We start from the raw sequence: 16,651 nt of genomic DNA, 5'->3' as shown, positions 1-16,651 counted from the left end.
CTACATGGCACAGACCAAGGTTATCTGCAAGATCGCCTTTTTTCTAAGGGCGTCCACCTGTCTTACCAGGTCTGATAGGTTGGGCACAGTTCTCATTCCTTCCCGAAAACATTGCTACCTTATGGGAGTGAGGAAGCATGTATTTTTTGTGGCACTCTCCTAGCTTTCAAAAAAACACTGAAGAACTGGCTTTTCCTCCAAGTGCTGGGATAGGATGAGGTGACTGCTAGAAGCTTGACTGGATGCCAGGTTTTTTTGCTTATAATGTTTATTGTTTAATGAGTTTTTATGTGGTTTATATTCTTGATTGAGAGCTACGCAGAGTTTGGTATAAGATGGGCAATTAAAAAAATGTTTTAAATAAAATACATGTATACATAAACATATACCATTTTGCACATAACAGAAGTAGCAATACACTGTTTCCTGCAACATTTTTAGATGCCCTCAGTCGTCATTCCCTATTTTTAATGATCCAAGTCTCAAAATATTGCCAAACTTTATGAATTTTATGAGAGACTTATATTTAGAAAATATAAAAGATATAGAAAATGAATGATTGTTCAATTATTATAGCTAAATGACTTCATACAATTAAATGATTTAACCAATACAAATTGTCTCAACCTTTTTAATTTCCTTGCCCTCTGGTGGCTGTGTTTCTCCCAAGAATTTAAAGATATCGCGCTGCTGTATTTTACACAGAATTTCGCGTGCCTCACTCAGCTTTGGTTCATCAGAATGTAGAATCTTCAAAAAGATTTCATCTGCCAGAAAGCGTTATATAAATAATTATCTTCATATATACTTTGTTAGCAATTTCAATAATAAACAATAATGCAAACTAAAAGAAAGAAAAGAGAATAGAAAGAACAAAATATGGGAGGAAAAATAAAGAAAATGAAGCGAAATAAAGAAGTGACTTCCAACCTTCATTACAAGTATAGACAAATTTAGTAACCCTTCACATCTTATATGGCAACAAATAGATAGCTCTTCATCCCATATCCCATCCCATATCCCATCCCATATCTATAAGCAAACCCATAAAACAGCAACTTTTCAATTCTGGTGTCAGCAAAGAATTTTTAAAGGGTTTCCAGAACTTCGTAACAAAGTCTAATTATAACCTTGATCAAGTAAACCAACCTGTCGTTTATTCACCCGTTCTTTGGTCTTTGCTACAATGGTCAGTTCTTCTTTAATGCCTTAATTATTAAAGCTAACTAAATATTTTTATACCCATGAAAAAATATAAGACATCTTTTTCCAAGTCTAAAATGGCAACCAGTAACCTCCCAACAAACAGAAAATGCTTGTTGTATTTACGACTTTTAATCCAACTGAAGTATATCACTCATAAAATGGAGGAACAACAGGGTAAGATCTTTTTTCTCATTCTCTAATTCCACAAACCTTCTGAACTGTGGATTACATAATTGGAGTAGCCTGCAGAAATACCTGGTTTTTGAAAGGATTTGCCGTTTCGGTGGAAACGCTGTTACAGTATAATAGCACCTTGCTACAAAACTGAAACCTGAGAAAAATACTTCTCATGCTTAGTGGGATAAGAATTTCTGGAGAATCCACACATTCACCTGTCAGCTTGGTATAGGCTTCCATGTCTTCCAGTGCTGTAGAGATCCGGAACATTTTTCCACCTGAGCCCTTTATTTCGATATATGGATCAGCCTTTAGAAAGGCATCAGTAATCCTAATATGAAATAGATGATACAAATTGGAAATTATTAAAAACTGTATTTTCAGAAACTATATATTTAATTATACTTAAATATAAACAATATTTACCTTCTTCAATGAAATCTACTTTGACAATGATTAAGAGGGAAAGGAAAGGGTATGTTCAATTGAGCTACATTAGCAGAGAAAAAGTTAATTGGCTAGATTAATTTATTAAAAATCTTTTGAGAAATCAATGACTCTTCTAAGTATGTTAACTGCACACAATTTATTTATAAAAAGTACAGCTAGACATCAAACCTTATTGAAGCAGCATTTTCCTCCCTAATCATGTAGAGATATAATTTCTTCAAATAATATCTTGTTCATTGAAATATATGCAGATTTAAAACTATTAAAATGCATATTTTTATAAGTGTTGATTTGATCAACAACTCCCACAGAGTAGATCCTTTCATACTTACAGGATTTCAATAATGTTGGCAACTTTGTGCTGATATGCTCTGCGGTACAGACAGTTTCGTGTGTGGAACATGTCATACAAATTTCCAACCTCCTTTTAAATATAAAACATATTATTTCTCTGTTATTAAAACTATAGTTGCAAAACAATACAGCATTGAGGGTAATATTAACCAACTAATTCACAAAACTGTCCACTTGCAAAATCTCTGACTAATTTTAATGGTCAGTAATAATATTCTCTCCAAATGCTTTTTCCTTAGATATCCAGAAATGAATACTGTTGACTCTTTTGAAGAAATAGGGGACATTTCTGGAACATTTATTATGAATAAAATATTTACTATGTAATGCTATATATCAAGAGTTTATACTTCTCATCCCATTCATAGCTTCTCATAAGTCTAAAAAGGATCATTATTTATTATGTTTATTGTTGCAATCTTATTGTATCAATTTTACTATAGGTTTCTGATATTGGTTTGTTTTTCTAAATAATAATAGTGGTTTTTTAAAAAAAAAAACTGTTCTTGAACACAGTAATACAATGACGGTTGCAAAAAATTTGTATGAGAGTTCTATAAAGATAAAATTATTTTAATCAGTAAAAATTCTCCAACAGAGATACTTTTGTGAAATAAACAAAATACACAATCTGTCTAAGGGAATTTACCTTGTCGCGGGTACAAATATGCATCATATCTTTCACTTGGCACACTCGAGCCAATTTAATGAAGCGCTCATAATCAAAACTGTTTTGAATTCCAAGATGATGACAATCCCTGAATATATTCCAAGAAGAGAAATAAGACCATTCAATTAATTTTTAAAAAAATCAAGTTTGCATATGAATACATTTACAATGAGTCTAATAAATATTATTGCACACAAATTAATATACAGTACTGATTTAAAATATTATTTATGGAAAGCAAAACAGTAGAAAAATTATTAAACCAAAATAGACAATGAATATGAAACAAATCAGTAATTTCAACGCTCTATAGCGATAGACATTTTAAAGTTAATTTATCTGATGTTCCTAAGGAGTTTCCCATAATATGAAACAATTCATAAAAGTTGGAATTTTAATTATAAAACAATACACACAGACACACACTTAAAGTCATAGCTATCATCTGAACAACATTCTTTCTCATTTTCCACCATATTGTTCTCTACTATGAATTACAGATCCACAAGTATCATTTCACTCAAAAAAACATCAAATGTAGACCGGTTACGATACTTATTTTTATTCAAGCTTCTTCCTCTACAGCTCTTTGATGTATTATTCTGCAGAATCAATAGGGATAGTGCTACCAGTCAAGATATTGTAAAGGTAGAATGAAAATAATTGATAATTGACATTTGATACCAACCTAGTGGCTTATCAAAAATTTCCCAAAGTGATCCAATTAATAGCTTAGTTTCTTCTTCATTTATTTATTTATTAAAATACATGATATAATATAGTTTGAGGTAAGACTGAGTTAAGGTCTACCCATTTCTTGCTTACTTTTTAAATATATGAATACAGTTTGATATCTTTTGAAAGGATACCATGTTTTCCCAAAAATAACACAGGGTCTTATTTTCTTTTTACACACAAAATATGGCTTGGGCCTTATTATGAGGGGTTTATTGTTTTGGGGTTGCTGGGTGGCTGCTCTCTTGCGAGCAGGCTCCCAAAGAGCCGGGCACAGCCTCATGGGCGAATGGCTGTGTTGCACTGTCTCAGCAGCGCAACACAGCAGCCATCAAGCGACCACGCTCACGAACAGCCACCTGGCCAATCCCCTTTCACTGACGGAGGGGTATCACCAAGCCGCGTGGGCGCCTGTTCGCGGTCGCCCGGCTCCCACGGCTTGGCACCTTCGAAATGGCAGTAAATAACGCTCTGCACGGCTGGAGAGGGGGGTTGCGCAAGCGGCTGTTCCACTGTCGCTTGCACGCCTCCCAGCCTCATGATGCCCTGGCCCAGCTCTCTCCGCAGAACCAGGGGACCTCTGCTGCTGCCTCCACATGGCTTTTTCTGCGGCTTCCAAACTGAGTCTTCCGGCAGTAGCCGCTCTGGGCGTACACTCTATGGTTGTACGCTCTGCCAGCAGCTGGCCCTGGGGTTTGTCAGGTGGGTGCTCATGAGTGTAATCACTTCACAGCTGCTGTGTTGCGCTGCTGCGACAGCGCAACACAGCCATTTGCCCATGAGGCTGTGCCCGGCAGAGAGCAACTGCACAGCAACCCCCCTCTTCAGCTGAGCACAGAGCCGCTCACCAACCTAGCGGTATCCCGAAGGCACTAAGCAACGCGATTACCTTTGCCTCCCCCCCCCCCAGTTCCCGCGGCTTGGCACCTTCGGGATACCGCTAGGTTGGTGAGTGGTGCTCTGCCTGGCCAGAGGTGGGGGGTTTGTCCAGGGGGCTTATTTGCAGGGGACGGCTTATATTTTTGCCCACCAGAAAAATGTAGCATGGCCTTATTATCAGGACATGTTGCCATTTCGGGGAAACACAGTACCACATTATATTATTTATTATTTCTGTGTGTGCTTGCCTTTCCATCAAAATGACTAATAATCTAAAATAATATATAATAATACAAATAGCATAAAAACAATTAAAACCACGTAACATTGAAGAAGTCTAACTGCAAAAAAATATACAAAGAAAAAAAATCACTTTGTTGAAGGCATTGTACACAAAAGACTTCCAATATCGCTTATAAAAATGTTTTCAAGACCAGTAAATAGTAAAGTTTCCATACCTGGCAAAGTAGTCCCATTTATCAACATCAATGCCAGTTATTTTGTTAGCCACTATTTCATAAAGAAAACTCTTGTTTTTGGAACGACCACAATAGGGCCACTGGATGAGAAAGACAAAAATGTAAGCATATACCATCTTCGAATTAATATTTGTACCTATTTCTTGGTGAAAACAAGTTAAAACAATCAAACCAAGATTTTTAAGAAGTAACTTTCCAAAGTTTTGCAAATGCTGCAGCATATCAATTGCTATAATCTGTATTTTAATCATAAAAAATTAAACAGTGGACAATCCCAGTCTGGCCAATGACAGCGGGGTGTGGGGGCTGAGGCAGCAGCAGTGATGGAAGAAGGGTGGCAGCAGGAGGCAGGACAGTGGCGCAGTGTTGGCATAGGGGGCAGGGCATCAGTGCAGCATGGGAGTGGACAGCAGGGTAGCAGGCACTGTCCACAATAGTCCCAGTTTTTTATGTGGCCCCTTGGGAAAATTAATTGCCCACCCATTATAGATGTATTCCATAATTATTCCCATTTCTGTATAATGTCTTTTTAAAACATTTTGCACCTTTTTTTAACATGCAATGTTTTATTTGTTCTGTTTCCATGTCATATCTGAGTAAGAGTTTATATATGTGCCCCTAGTGGATATCTTAATTCTGTATGACGTTTCAAAATTTTCCTACAAGCTCTCCCTCATTTTTGAGTTCAGTTTTTAATTTTACAGCAATGTTGAAAGTAATTTGTATTTTTTATTTGAACAGGATTGGAAAAAAAAACATTTATACATCTATTCTAATGATGGCTCTCAACATGTCAGCAAGTAGCATCTTCCACCCTCAGAAATGTCAGGACTAAGCCTGGGTCTTTCCGCATGCAACTGTTTGCTCTGCTATTGGACTCCTGCACTTTACATATTAAAAATAAACAACTAACTAAAACTAGTGACCTTGCCTTTTGCCTCTTTCCTCTTCTGATCCCCGTTCATTCTAGTAAATTGCACAACATTTAGATAAGATATGAAAAAAATGGAACTCACCTCTTTGTCTCCCATTTTCTCCTCAACAGGACCTGCTATCTGTTCTTTGATAAAATGTATGTCTTCATCAAGCTGGAGACCATACTTTTCCATGTCTGGCTTTAAGTTATTGGAATCAATTAAGTATTCAAACATCTGAACGGAAGCCAGCTCATGCTGTAAATATATATAGATAGATAAGATGTTAAATCACTTCTTTTTAAAAGAATGGCATACATAGCCAGGGAAGTCTACAATGCTTTTTAGTTCCGGCAGCTTATGATTGCTACTTCATTTGGTTGCTCAGTAGCTAAGACACGAAGATTGTCAATAAGAAAGGTCGGCAGTTCTAATCCCTAGTACAGGTCTCCTGTGTGAGCAGGGGGTGGGACAAGATGACCTCCAAGATTCCTTCCAACTCTGTTAGGTCATCTATGTTAAAAATGAAAAGCCCCCTCTAAACAGAGAGGGGGGGGATGACACCACCTATCTCCTGTCTACAACACAGTCCTTTCAGCAGTCCCAGAAGGTTCCACACACCTATTTCCAGACCAATTCAGTTAACTCTGAGACACAGATAAACCCCCAACTGACCTCAATGACTTTCAGAGAGCTAATGATCTATTCTCAGAGTGCTAACAGCCAGATAACTGCAAAGAATATAAATCCTTCCATTCCCCACCATTCGGTCAGAACTGAAGAAGCCTGTTGGATAAGAAGTAAAACATTTTCAAGCGGGAAAAAACCCCAAGGAAGCCCAGTTGCCTTTTGGAAAAGCACCTTTGGGACAACCATGACCTGGATGATTGAGAATCTCCATGAGCATGTCTCACTTACAATACATATAAACTTAATAAGAAAAATAATACCCGCCTTCCATTTTAATCCCGGGCGAGCAAGTGGAATGAATCTTCCATCAAACATATGTGAAAATGGTCCATGACCTAAAAATAAAGATTATACAATTAATATTTGGCAGAGTTAAGATGTATTTGCATGTTTTTAACTGCATAAAGATATACTCAGATACACAGACAAATGTTCCTCAAATTATGGTATTACTAAATCTATTATAGCAAAAGTATTCATTTATTGTTTATTGAACCTGAGTTAGTCATTTTTTAATCCACTCCAGTGGTGGGTTCCGGATCCCATTGCAACCGATATGATGCAATGGGGCCTGGCGTCCACCACATGCGCATGCGTACTTACCGCCCACGATGCTCCACGATGCTCTAGCTGCTGTATGGTCCGTGCGCATGCACGGAATCCCCGAAAACCTCAAATATCGGTAAGAAGCGTGGGCGGGTGGGTGGGCCCTCCAAAGCACTGTATCGGAATGATACCTGGTGCTCCTGGTAGGCACCGGTACGCCCGTACTGGGGCGTACCGTTCATAACCCACCATTGATCCACTCCCTCTCTCTCTCTCTGATTAACAATTACACTAGAATTTAAGTTTCAAACTGTTTTCAGTTGTTTTAATTGTGTTGAAAAGATCATGTTGAAATAAGTAATTTACGTTATAGAGTAGAACTTTAAAATTTAAAAGCAATATTAAGCATAGAAACAAGCTAGAAATAAAAAAGTGGCATCTTCTTCCTGTTGCATTATTGAAAACGTGGTTTGTAATCAGTTCCTCAAAATAGGAAAACCTTTGGACTTACTATTTATGCTAATTGATAAGACACATGATTTATCTTTCTAACAACTGCATTACATATTAAAACCATGTTTAGTTTTCCTTTCATAGAATAATTATGCTAAACTATTGCCAGAGTTCCCAAGGCAAGATCTTCCTGCCTTACCTTTCTTTTAGATGTTTCTAAATATTAACATTAAATGAGTATTATTAAAAAGCTGGCATGCTGCAAAGCCAAACAGTGGCACTAGAGTCATTTACAGTTATTTCTGTAAATATCTCAGAATTCGACACAAAATTGGTGGCTGGCTACAGTTTAGGTCTTTGTTATAAATGAACAGAAAGTAATCTAGGACTTGAAAGCAGGTGGCAGAAAGCTAACAACAACAAAATCAATTATTTGGGACTGAAAAGCTCCAATCAGCAACAGCAGAAATATACTTCTATAGATGTTTAACTCTCTTTGTTTCAGCATACTCGACGGGATTGGCCTTGTGACCTTCTATCTCTCTCATAGGATTTGGAGTGGACTGTCACCCCGCCTAGATTATTTCTATGTACCCCCAAGTCACATTCCATTGGTTGACAAACACTGAATTACCATATCTCTACAACAGATAAGAGTCAAAATAATGAATTCTAGTTGAGGCATTTCATAATTAAATTGACTTTTGTAAACCCTATCTATAACCTTAAAGCTCAGCAACTACATTTTAAATACTGACACAGTTTACATCAAATTAGTATCGATTTATTCTTTTGTATAGAAATTGGCTCACCTGTCTTATGTTGAATGCAATATTTTACAATTCTACCCTACTCCTTTTCCAGAAACATGAAATCTGAATTTTTCTTTCTCAGGGCTACATACATTTGATCAAGTTAATGCAGAAGTTAATACAGTTGTTAAAACTAAGGTGGCAGGCCAAACCAAAAGGTAGGCCTCAAGCCTGAACCAAACTAAGGCTCCATGATATTAAGTTTGAACTTCTCTACATATAAACTGCTTAGCTTGTTCTTAAGATATAGCGTGGTTAGACATGAGTTATAGTATCAGCAGAAAGGATGTCTACATCCAAAATATGCTGAGGCAAGGAATCTATTTTAGCCCATCCGCCTGCTTATCTGTTGATTTGTGTATTAGACATATATTGTTAGTTCCTCAAAAGACCAGATGTACTGTCCATTGGCTGACCCATGTATTATGACATTCTATAGACACTATATCTCTGTAACCCAAGGACAACTCCTAAGAGGTGTTTCCAAAACCAGCAGATAGTTGATGGCGAGATGGGGAGGATGCGTCATCACCACTATATAAGGAAGTCCCTGAATCCCACTTGGGGTTCAGGCCATTTACTCTTTGCTATGAACCTGCGCAAATAAACCTTTCCTTCTCTGAAATGCTGGCTTGGGTCCCATCATTTCTACAACAAAACTATCACAAGAAATAGTTTGGAATGGTATAATATTTTTATATGCATATTACGTATTAACAAAGAACTAGCTTACCTAAATCATGACAAAGTCCAGCAATTTGAACACAGAGAATATCCCTCTGATCAATATTCAGTTCAGGTTGTCGTTCTTGCAACGCCTGCACCAAACGGCCTGCGAGATGACTAACGCTTTTCCAAAAAAGAGAAGAAATTAACTTTTCTATGTCTTGATTTATAAATAAAATGGGAGTTAAGTTGTTAATGCAATGCAATTATGAACTGGGCTATAAGGCTTATTTAAATTCTGAATTTCAATATTATATAGTAGAGAATGTTTCATGTTACTGATCTTTGTTTCGAACAAAGTGAAATGTGAACTTTAATGTGAAACAAGGAAGATTTTTTTTCATTTTTAAAGGAAGAAAACAATATCTGCATATTCTTGCCTGTATTTTATACACACTACTATGTAGACGCAAGTTTTTTTTAACTTAAGCAGAAATTAAGAAAAGTTTTGCATTCTCTCCTGTTTATTCTTTGCATGGAGCATGGAAACCCTACATTATAGAGACTACACAAAGCCCAATGGTATTTGACATAATAAAATGCACTATATTCAAGATAATGTCTACATAAACCAAGTAGTCTTTCTTTTCATCTACAATTAGTAGTGGTGATTCCCAAAGTTTAAGAAAAAATACTATGTATTATAAATTTTAAGGGTATCTAAAAATACACTTACATAAAGCAAAATTTAAATATACAAATCTCCCTCAATGAAAAACATATAGCAGGAACTGGCTGTTTTAAAAAATTCAGTAGAATCATTTTATTTATACAAAAGCAGTTTCTGTGTATAGTACTCCTTTACCCAAGAGAATGTTCAAAGCGATTGTGTGATGCTCCTGGGAAAACATAGTAAGTGCCACCCAATTGTTTAATATATCGTAGACGCTGAAATTGAGGTGTGTCAATGATGCGAACAAGAAGAGGATGCATTTCAATATGACCATGGATTGGATCATTAAAAACCTGGAAAAAACAAAACAACATTTAAAAATATCAGTTAATCTATAATGAATATTTCAATCAAGAATAAACATTGCCTTTTTCTAATTCTAAAAAATTAAGATAAACACAGGGTAATTTTTTTTTTTTTGTAAATGTGTTTTTATTTTCCATTTTCATTTCGTACAGTCACATATATACTGTGCATAACCGGGGCCATATAACATTAAACAATAAACACAGCCATTCCTCTTGTCAACAATACCCCCCAAAATAGAAACCCAATGTACCTCTTCGACCCTCCATACACCTTTTCTTTCGCCCCCCTCCAACTTTCCATCTTCCCTCCAACATTCCCCTCTACCCTACTTCCCCTCCCCCTCTACCATTCCTAAACACAGGGTAATTAAAGGCCTGACTCACAAATAACAAATAGCCCAAATGAAAATCAACTGGGACAAATTAACCACCCATATAAAACAAAAGTTGAAAATCCTAGGCTAATGATTTAAACACTCTGTTATCTTTCTTCTGCCATTTCCAGAACTACTGTAGATGGCTACTCTCTTATCATCTTCAGCAGATTTGGGGCAGGAAATAAAGCCTGCAGAGAAAGCAGGATTTTTTTTTAAACGTTATCTGTTCCAAAAATATTAGCAAAATTCTTATGGAATGTATGGACCTTGTTTTTTTTTTTTTTTTTTTTTTTTTTTAAGCAGGGGATTTTAACTTTCCAGATTTCTAGTTTTATCATCTAAACCTCCATTTCTTCACAGAAAGACCGTTGGCTTACCTGAACGGTCGTTCTCAGGGCACTGCGAGCAGAGTCCAATGCTGGGTTAACACAGCCTATCAGCCCTTGGACTGAGTGATGTTTTTAGTTGACCACGCCTCCCTTTGCCTCTGCATGCTCAGTTCGAAAACGAAGGAAACCGTCCTGTAATCAGTTACAGTCAATACAGTCACATCGTTCAATAGAATAAACACCCGGGTGGGTTTGGACTCTCCTCGCAGTGCCCTGAGAACGACCATTCAGGTAAGCCAATAGTCTTTCTCCAGTGCACTGCTCGGAGAGTCCAATGCTGGGACATGCCCAAGCTATTGAGTCCCAGGGTGGGGAAGCACCGTAGCCTCTGGCATTTCAGCCACTCTTTGTAAAACTCTCCTGCCAAAAGAGGCTTCGGCTGAGGCAAAGGTGTCAATCTTATAGTTTTTGATAAAGGCCGTGGGGGAGGCCCATGTGGCCGCTCTACAAATGTCTAGAATAGAAGCCTGGGTTTCCCAGGCCACAGAAGCTGCTGCGCTCCTAGTGGAGTGTGCGGTGACCCGTCTCGGAGCCGTCTTGCCCTGGTGTTCATATGCCAGCTTGATGCAAGCGCGTAGCCAACGTCCCACTGTGTGAGAGGAGACCTTGTGGCCAAGGGACACAGGGAGGAAGGAGACAAAGAACCCCTCTGAACGGCGGAAGTCTTTTGTCCTCTTTACATACGTGCGCACGGCTCGTCTCACGTCCAACTTGTGCCACTCACGCTCCTTAGGGTGAGAAGGATGGGGACAGAAATTGGGCAAAATAAGCTCTTGAGTCCTGTGAAACAGAGAGTTAATTTTCGGAGTAAAGGACGGATCAAGCCGCAGAATTACTCTGTCCGGGTGAACTACACACAGATCCTCCCTGACAGAAAGAGCTGCCAGCTCGGATACCCTGCGAGCGGACGTAATAGCCACCAGGAAGGCAGTTTTGATGGTAAGGTGGCGCAGACTGGTCTTTCTCAAAGGCTCAAATGGGGCTTTTGTCAGAGCCTTAAGCACAAATGGAAGGTCCCATGACAGATACCGGTGAACAGCTGGAGGGCTGATGTTCACAGCTCCCTTGAGAAAGCTCTTGATCTGAGGATGTTGACTCAAAGAGCGAGAGGAGCCCCTAGCCAGGATAGTAGACAACGCTGCAACCTGACGTCTAAGGGTGCTGACTGCAAGACCAAAAAGGACGGGAGCTACCACTGTTGTTTCCTCCTCCTCGGAATGTTTTCCGAAAGGAAGACTGGGATTGGTTGGCACGAGCACCGAAGGGTCTGTCTTGGTGCCTATCCCCCCCTGCCTGAAAGGGTCTCTGGTAGGAGGAAGGGTGAGAGGATTGCTCTGCTTCCTGACTCCTGTAAGGTCTCTTACGAAAGGACCCCGCCCCTTTCCGGTCACCCCTCTTAAGGGTTGCAGGAAGGATTTGCGTTTGTCTTTGGTTTCGGTGACAAACTTGTCCAGGGCCTCTCCAAACAGAAGACCTCCCTTAAATGGGGCCGATGCCAGCTTCCACTTGGCTTTCATTTCGGCTTGCCAATGCCTAAGCCATAAGAGGCGGCGTGAAGTGATATTGGAAGCGAGAGCCCTGGATGAGAATTTGGCTGCTGTCAAGGTGGCATCCGCCGAATACTCGACAGCGGTAATAATTTTGGTTAGCTCATGGCGCCATCTAGACTTCCTGGGTGGTGGCCTAGACCTGAGTTGGCGCAGCCAGAATAAGGTGGCCCTGATAAAGAAAGAGGCAGAGGTGGATGCCTTAATGGCCCAGGCAGACGCCATGTGTGTTTTCTGAGACGCCTTTTCTGACCTCTTATCTTCTGCCTTAAGTCCCTCTAGGAGCTCAGCTGGTAGGTTTGAGTTGGAAGTTAGATACACAACTGGGGCATCTACTTCAGGGAATTTCAGGATATCCTCCATTTTCCCCTCCAGGGCATACAGTGCTCTGTCCCCCCCACTGGGGTTGGTTAGCGTGCCTGGCTGTAGCCACTGGCGCTGCACAGCGTCCATAAAGAGGTCAGGCACAGGGATAACCTCAGGAGTTTCTATTGTCTCTTTGAATAAGCCATGCTTGTGATCCCTGGATGTGGAAGCCTGAGAGGCCTCAGGCCTGGAAGTGGGGCCTAACTCTGTAGCCGTCATGGCCTTGTGTAAGATTGATTTGAATAATGACGGCTTGAAGAGGCCAGTGAATGCTGGTTTGTCAGGGGCAGGGTTTTCGTCTTCAGAAAGCACGAAAATTTCCCCTTCTTCCTGCTCAGAACTTGAAAGCCCAGAGTGAGATGGGCTGGAAGATGGAAAGGAGGATACAGGCTCCTTGGAAGTGGAGGCCTTAGGCTTGCATTTTTCCTTTGGGGCCTTGCCCTTGCGAGAGCCCCTGTGCTTAATGCCTTCAGCTATCCCTTGGGAAATGGCTAAGGAAATTACCTCCCTCATTTCATCAGAAAGAGCAGGGCCTTTACCCCTCTTCAGTTTCTGCTTACTGGGCCTGCGATGGCTAGGCCTGCCTGAGCTGGATTCACCCTTCCCACACTGGGAATCCTGGATAGAATCTCATTCCTCTCCAATGGAGGAGCTAGGAGAGTCGGGGTACCCCCAAGAAGCTTCTGGAGACGGATCCCTGGACCTATAGTCATCCCCAGACAAGAATTCACTGTCCCCAGGGGATTGGGCCTCACGATCAGGGGAAGCTGACTCCCTATTGCGATGGTCTGGGCTAGGTTCTGGCTGATGGGGCCTAGAAACTTCCCTGGGATCCACTGTGGCTCTTGGTGAAGACCTTTCATTTGAGCCCTTGTGTCCTTTGCCTTTTTTCACAGAGGGATCCAGCTTGCTGCGTTTGCTGGAGGGCCCTGCCTGTTCCCCTAAGGCCTTCCTGCATTCCTCTGCCATTTCAGGTCCCCATGAGGCCTGGAAGATAGCTGGAGCTGGGATGGGCAGGCGCTGGCCGTTGAGGCTCAAATGCACTTGCAGAATCTTCAGGAGGGAAGGGCCGCCTGGGGGTCGGATTCCTTCCTCCCACCGCCCTTGGTTCCCCGAGACTTATCTTCCTCTCAGGAGGGAGAGACTAGCTGGCTCCCCAGGCTAGTCCCCAGCCTCCATGCGGCGTTCTGCGGTCGCTGAGGGCTGGCTGTGGCTTCGCTTGGGCTGCCTGGGCTCTCCGCTTCTCTGCTCTCTCCGAAGGCAAGGCTGGAGGAATCAGCTCTCCACACGAGCCGCGTGTTCTCTTTCTCCTCAACGCGCTCCGAAGCGATCCAAAATAGCGGCTGCTGCGCGCGCAGCCTCCTCCCGCTCTGTTTATCCTGACAGCCTGAAAAGCGCGCGAAGGTTCCAACCGTCGCTGCTGTTGCCGGGCAGAATTGAGCAGCTGAATGGCCCCTAGATAGAAGGCCTGCAGGCTCCCAAACCTCCGTTTGAGGGAATTTTTCTCTGGGGCTCAGTTGGGGAAGGTCTGCCACCGCTCCTGCCGCTCGCCAGCTTCTGCTGGACGAGGGATTACAGTCCCCTGGAGCGCTTGCGACCAGCAGCTGCAGGGAAGCCCGGGTGCCCTCTTAAAGTGACACAAACCTCAAATCTTTGACAGTTCTTGTAACAGATATAATTTTCTCTAATATGAGAATCCAAACGTGGTCTAAAGTGGGAAACTTTCCAGCCTATCTGACCTTAGACTGGAGCTCTCCCAAAACAGTCCTAACGGGCAGATTGAGTTTTCGAACTGAGCATGCAGAGGCAAAGGGAGGCGTGGTCAACTAAAAACATCACTCAGTCCAAGGGCAGATAGGCTGTGTTAACCCAGCATTGGACTCTCCAAGCAATGCACTGGAGAATTTAAGTAATTCTCAAAATAATATGGTCATTCTTAGAAAGTTAATGTTTGTCCCCATTCTTATCTACCAAGAACTTGTTTCTGGTTTTACTCAAAAAAGTCTGTTGCCTCCCTTTCTTGCATTAGAGGTCACAAGACATATTTAGATGCTGCTGGGAAAGCTTAAACCAGATCTCAATTATCAGGAGAAATTGATACTTTAACGTAACTCCAGCTTGAGATCTGCAGGTAATAAGTGCTTATTTTCCTGCAATAATCTTCCCTGTTTTCAAAGTTACATATATGATTAAATACCTGATTTTCTGCTTAATTTTGTTCTGGTTATATAGGATTTTTGCTTTGTTTATTATAACAACTGATTTATTATGTGCTATCAGGTAAATGCTGACTTTTAGTGACCATATATTTTTTTTCCAAGGCACTCTGTCTTCAGGTTAGTCCTTTAAGTCTTCCAATGGTAAACTCTTACTGCTGGTCATCTTCCTTTCCTCTTTCTTGATGACCCATTTGTAGGATCATCATGTATAAAGTAGGCGGCTATATGTTTTCCAAGCAAATATATCAAATTAATGAAATAACTACTTGTTATGCCAGTTATTAGAATACACTAAATTAAATATTCAAGTGCACACAGAGGCATAAAAGAAATTAGCATACCAAGTTGATGAACATCAGTGAAAGACAAGATCAGCATCTATTGGCTATTATTTTTATCATTTTAAGATTATAGTTAAATTTTAAAAAAGTATATGTTTTTTGTGCTGGACATGCATATATCCGTTCAGAAAGACTGTAATAGGGATTCAGTTAAATATTGGAGATGTGAAATTCAAAATACAACATTGGTTCATACGATCCAATCCCGTTCATGTCAAAAATACCTAAGATGCTTCCAGGTTAAAAGGATTAGCTGGTAAAATCACTGTTGCCCAGGGGACGCTCAGTTGGGGGCCTTTTATGTCCCCGTTAATGTGCCCACCGAAGCAGTACCTCAAACTATTACGTTGGCTGGAGGTGAAATGAGACAAAAGCACTCGGGTCTCAGACTAATCGTCAACCCAGAGTCCTAACCACCACAGTCCTGTGGTTCATAGATATGGTCTTCTGTTATTGTGACTTCCTTTTAAACAACTGTTACTTCATTTATTAATTTTGTTTTAAAGTTCATTGAATTTTATAGACACTAATGTTCTTTTGAATTTTATAAAAAAGATTTGGAAACTAATGGAGGACAGGAAGCAGACCAGGTGGTTTAACAATTGTAAAATTCCAGGACTATTTAGAAAATTAGAAATTTGGACTGAATTGTAGCTTGTTTCCCAATGTTAAATAAACTGAATTAAGTATTAAAATATAGCACAGTGATAGCGAACCTATGGCACACGTGCCACAGGTGGCAAGCAGAGCCATTTGTTAGGGCATACGAGGCGTTGCGCTGGCCAGCTGACTTCATCCTTCTTTTGAGGCCGTTTTTCGCCCTCTGGAGGCATCAGGAGCCTTCAGGAGGCTTCCCTGAAGCCTCCGGAAGCCCTCCGGGGATGGGGAAGGCTGGTTTTGCTGGGATGCGCGCATAGCATTATAGGTGTGGCACGCCCGCACACGACCAGTCTGCACTCTCCCCACTTTTGGCACGCGAGCCAAAAAAGGTTCGCCATAACTGATATAGCATTACAGGAAGACTAATTTTGTTTGGTACATTCCTTTTTCAACATACATGATAAATAAGAAAGTGTTTGTTCACCTTTGCTATTTCAGTGTAACTCTGACTTTGTGACAGTTTGCGCAGACAAATTAGCAGTTTCTCTCTCACTCCTACAGCACTGAAAATGAAGCATATAATATGACTTAAACAATCATTCAATATTTTATTTAGTAATGAAGTTAATATGGAAGCTAAATTAACTGCTACTAAGATATGAATTTTTACAGAAGTTTTTAGCAAAATATCTTCCGGCAGAAAGCGATGGTTATAAATCACTCATTTTTAAAGGATAATG

General features: G+C 40.5%; 1 protein-coding gene across 4 annotated transcripts in view; it reads right to left on the bottom strand.

The window, feature by feature from the left end:
- LOC106537715 (deoxynucleoside triphosphate triphosphohydrolase SAMHD1) overlaps window positions 1-16,651 on the bottom strand; it is a 48,774-nt gene that overhangs the window by 9,439 nt on the left and 22,684 nt on the right. For all 4 annotated transcript variants that reach the window (XR_015697346.1, XM_087720304.1, XM_087720305.1 and 1 more), the window contains exons 3-12: window positions 16,396-16,474; window positions 9,897-10,057; window positions 9,099-9,214; window positions 6,819-6,889; window positions 5,967-6,122; window positions 4,930-5,030; window positions 2,837-2,945; window positions 2,166-2,257; window positions 1,599-1,714; window positions 628-767 (exon numbers count right to left, since the gene is read on the bottom strand). Coding sequence is in view for 3 of the 4 variants with exons in the window: in XM_087720304.1 (XP_087576430.1) it covers window positions 628-767; window positions 1,599-1,714; window positions 2,166-2,257; window positions 2,837-2,945; window positions 4,930-5,030; window positions 5,967-6,122; window positions 6,819-6,889; window positions 9,099-9,214; window positions 9,897-10,057; window positions 16,396-16,474 (1,141 nt within the window). In the remaining variant the exon portion in view is untranslated. The remainder of the gene's footprint in view (window positions 1-627; window positions 768-1,598; window positions 1,715-2,165; window positions 2,258-2,836; window positions 2,946-4,929; window positions 5,031-5,966; window positions 6,123-6,818; window positions 6,890-9,098; window positions 9,215-9,896; window positions 10,058-16,395; window positions 16,475-16,651) is intronic.

This window comes from Thamnophis sirtalis, unplaced genomic scaffold, assembly GCF_051295495.1.
Source record: "Thamnophis sirtalis isolate CommonGarterSnake01/CBP01778 unplaced genomic scaffold, rThaSir2_p1.2 scaffold_7, whole genome shotgun sequence".
Taxonomy (NCBI): domain Eukaryota; kingdom Metazoa; phylum Chordata; class Lepidosauria; order Squamata; family Natricidae; genus Thamnophis; species Thamnophis sirtalis.
Note: the sequence above shows the minus strand (reverse complement) of the source record. Positions and strands in the feature narration are given on the sequence as shown.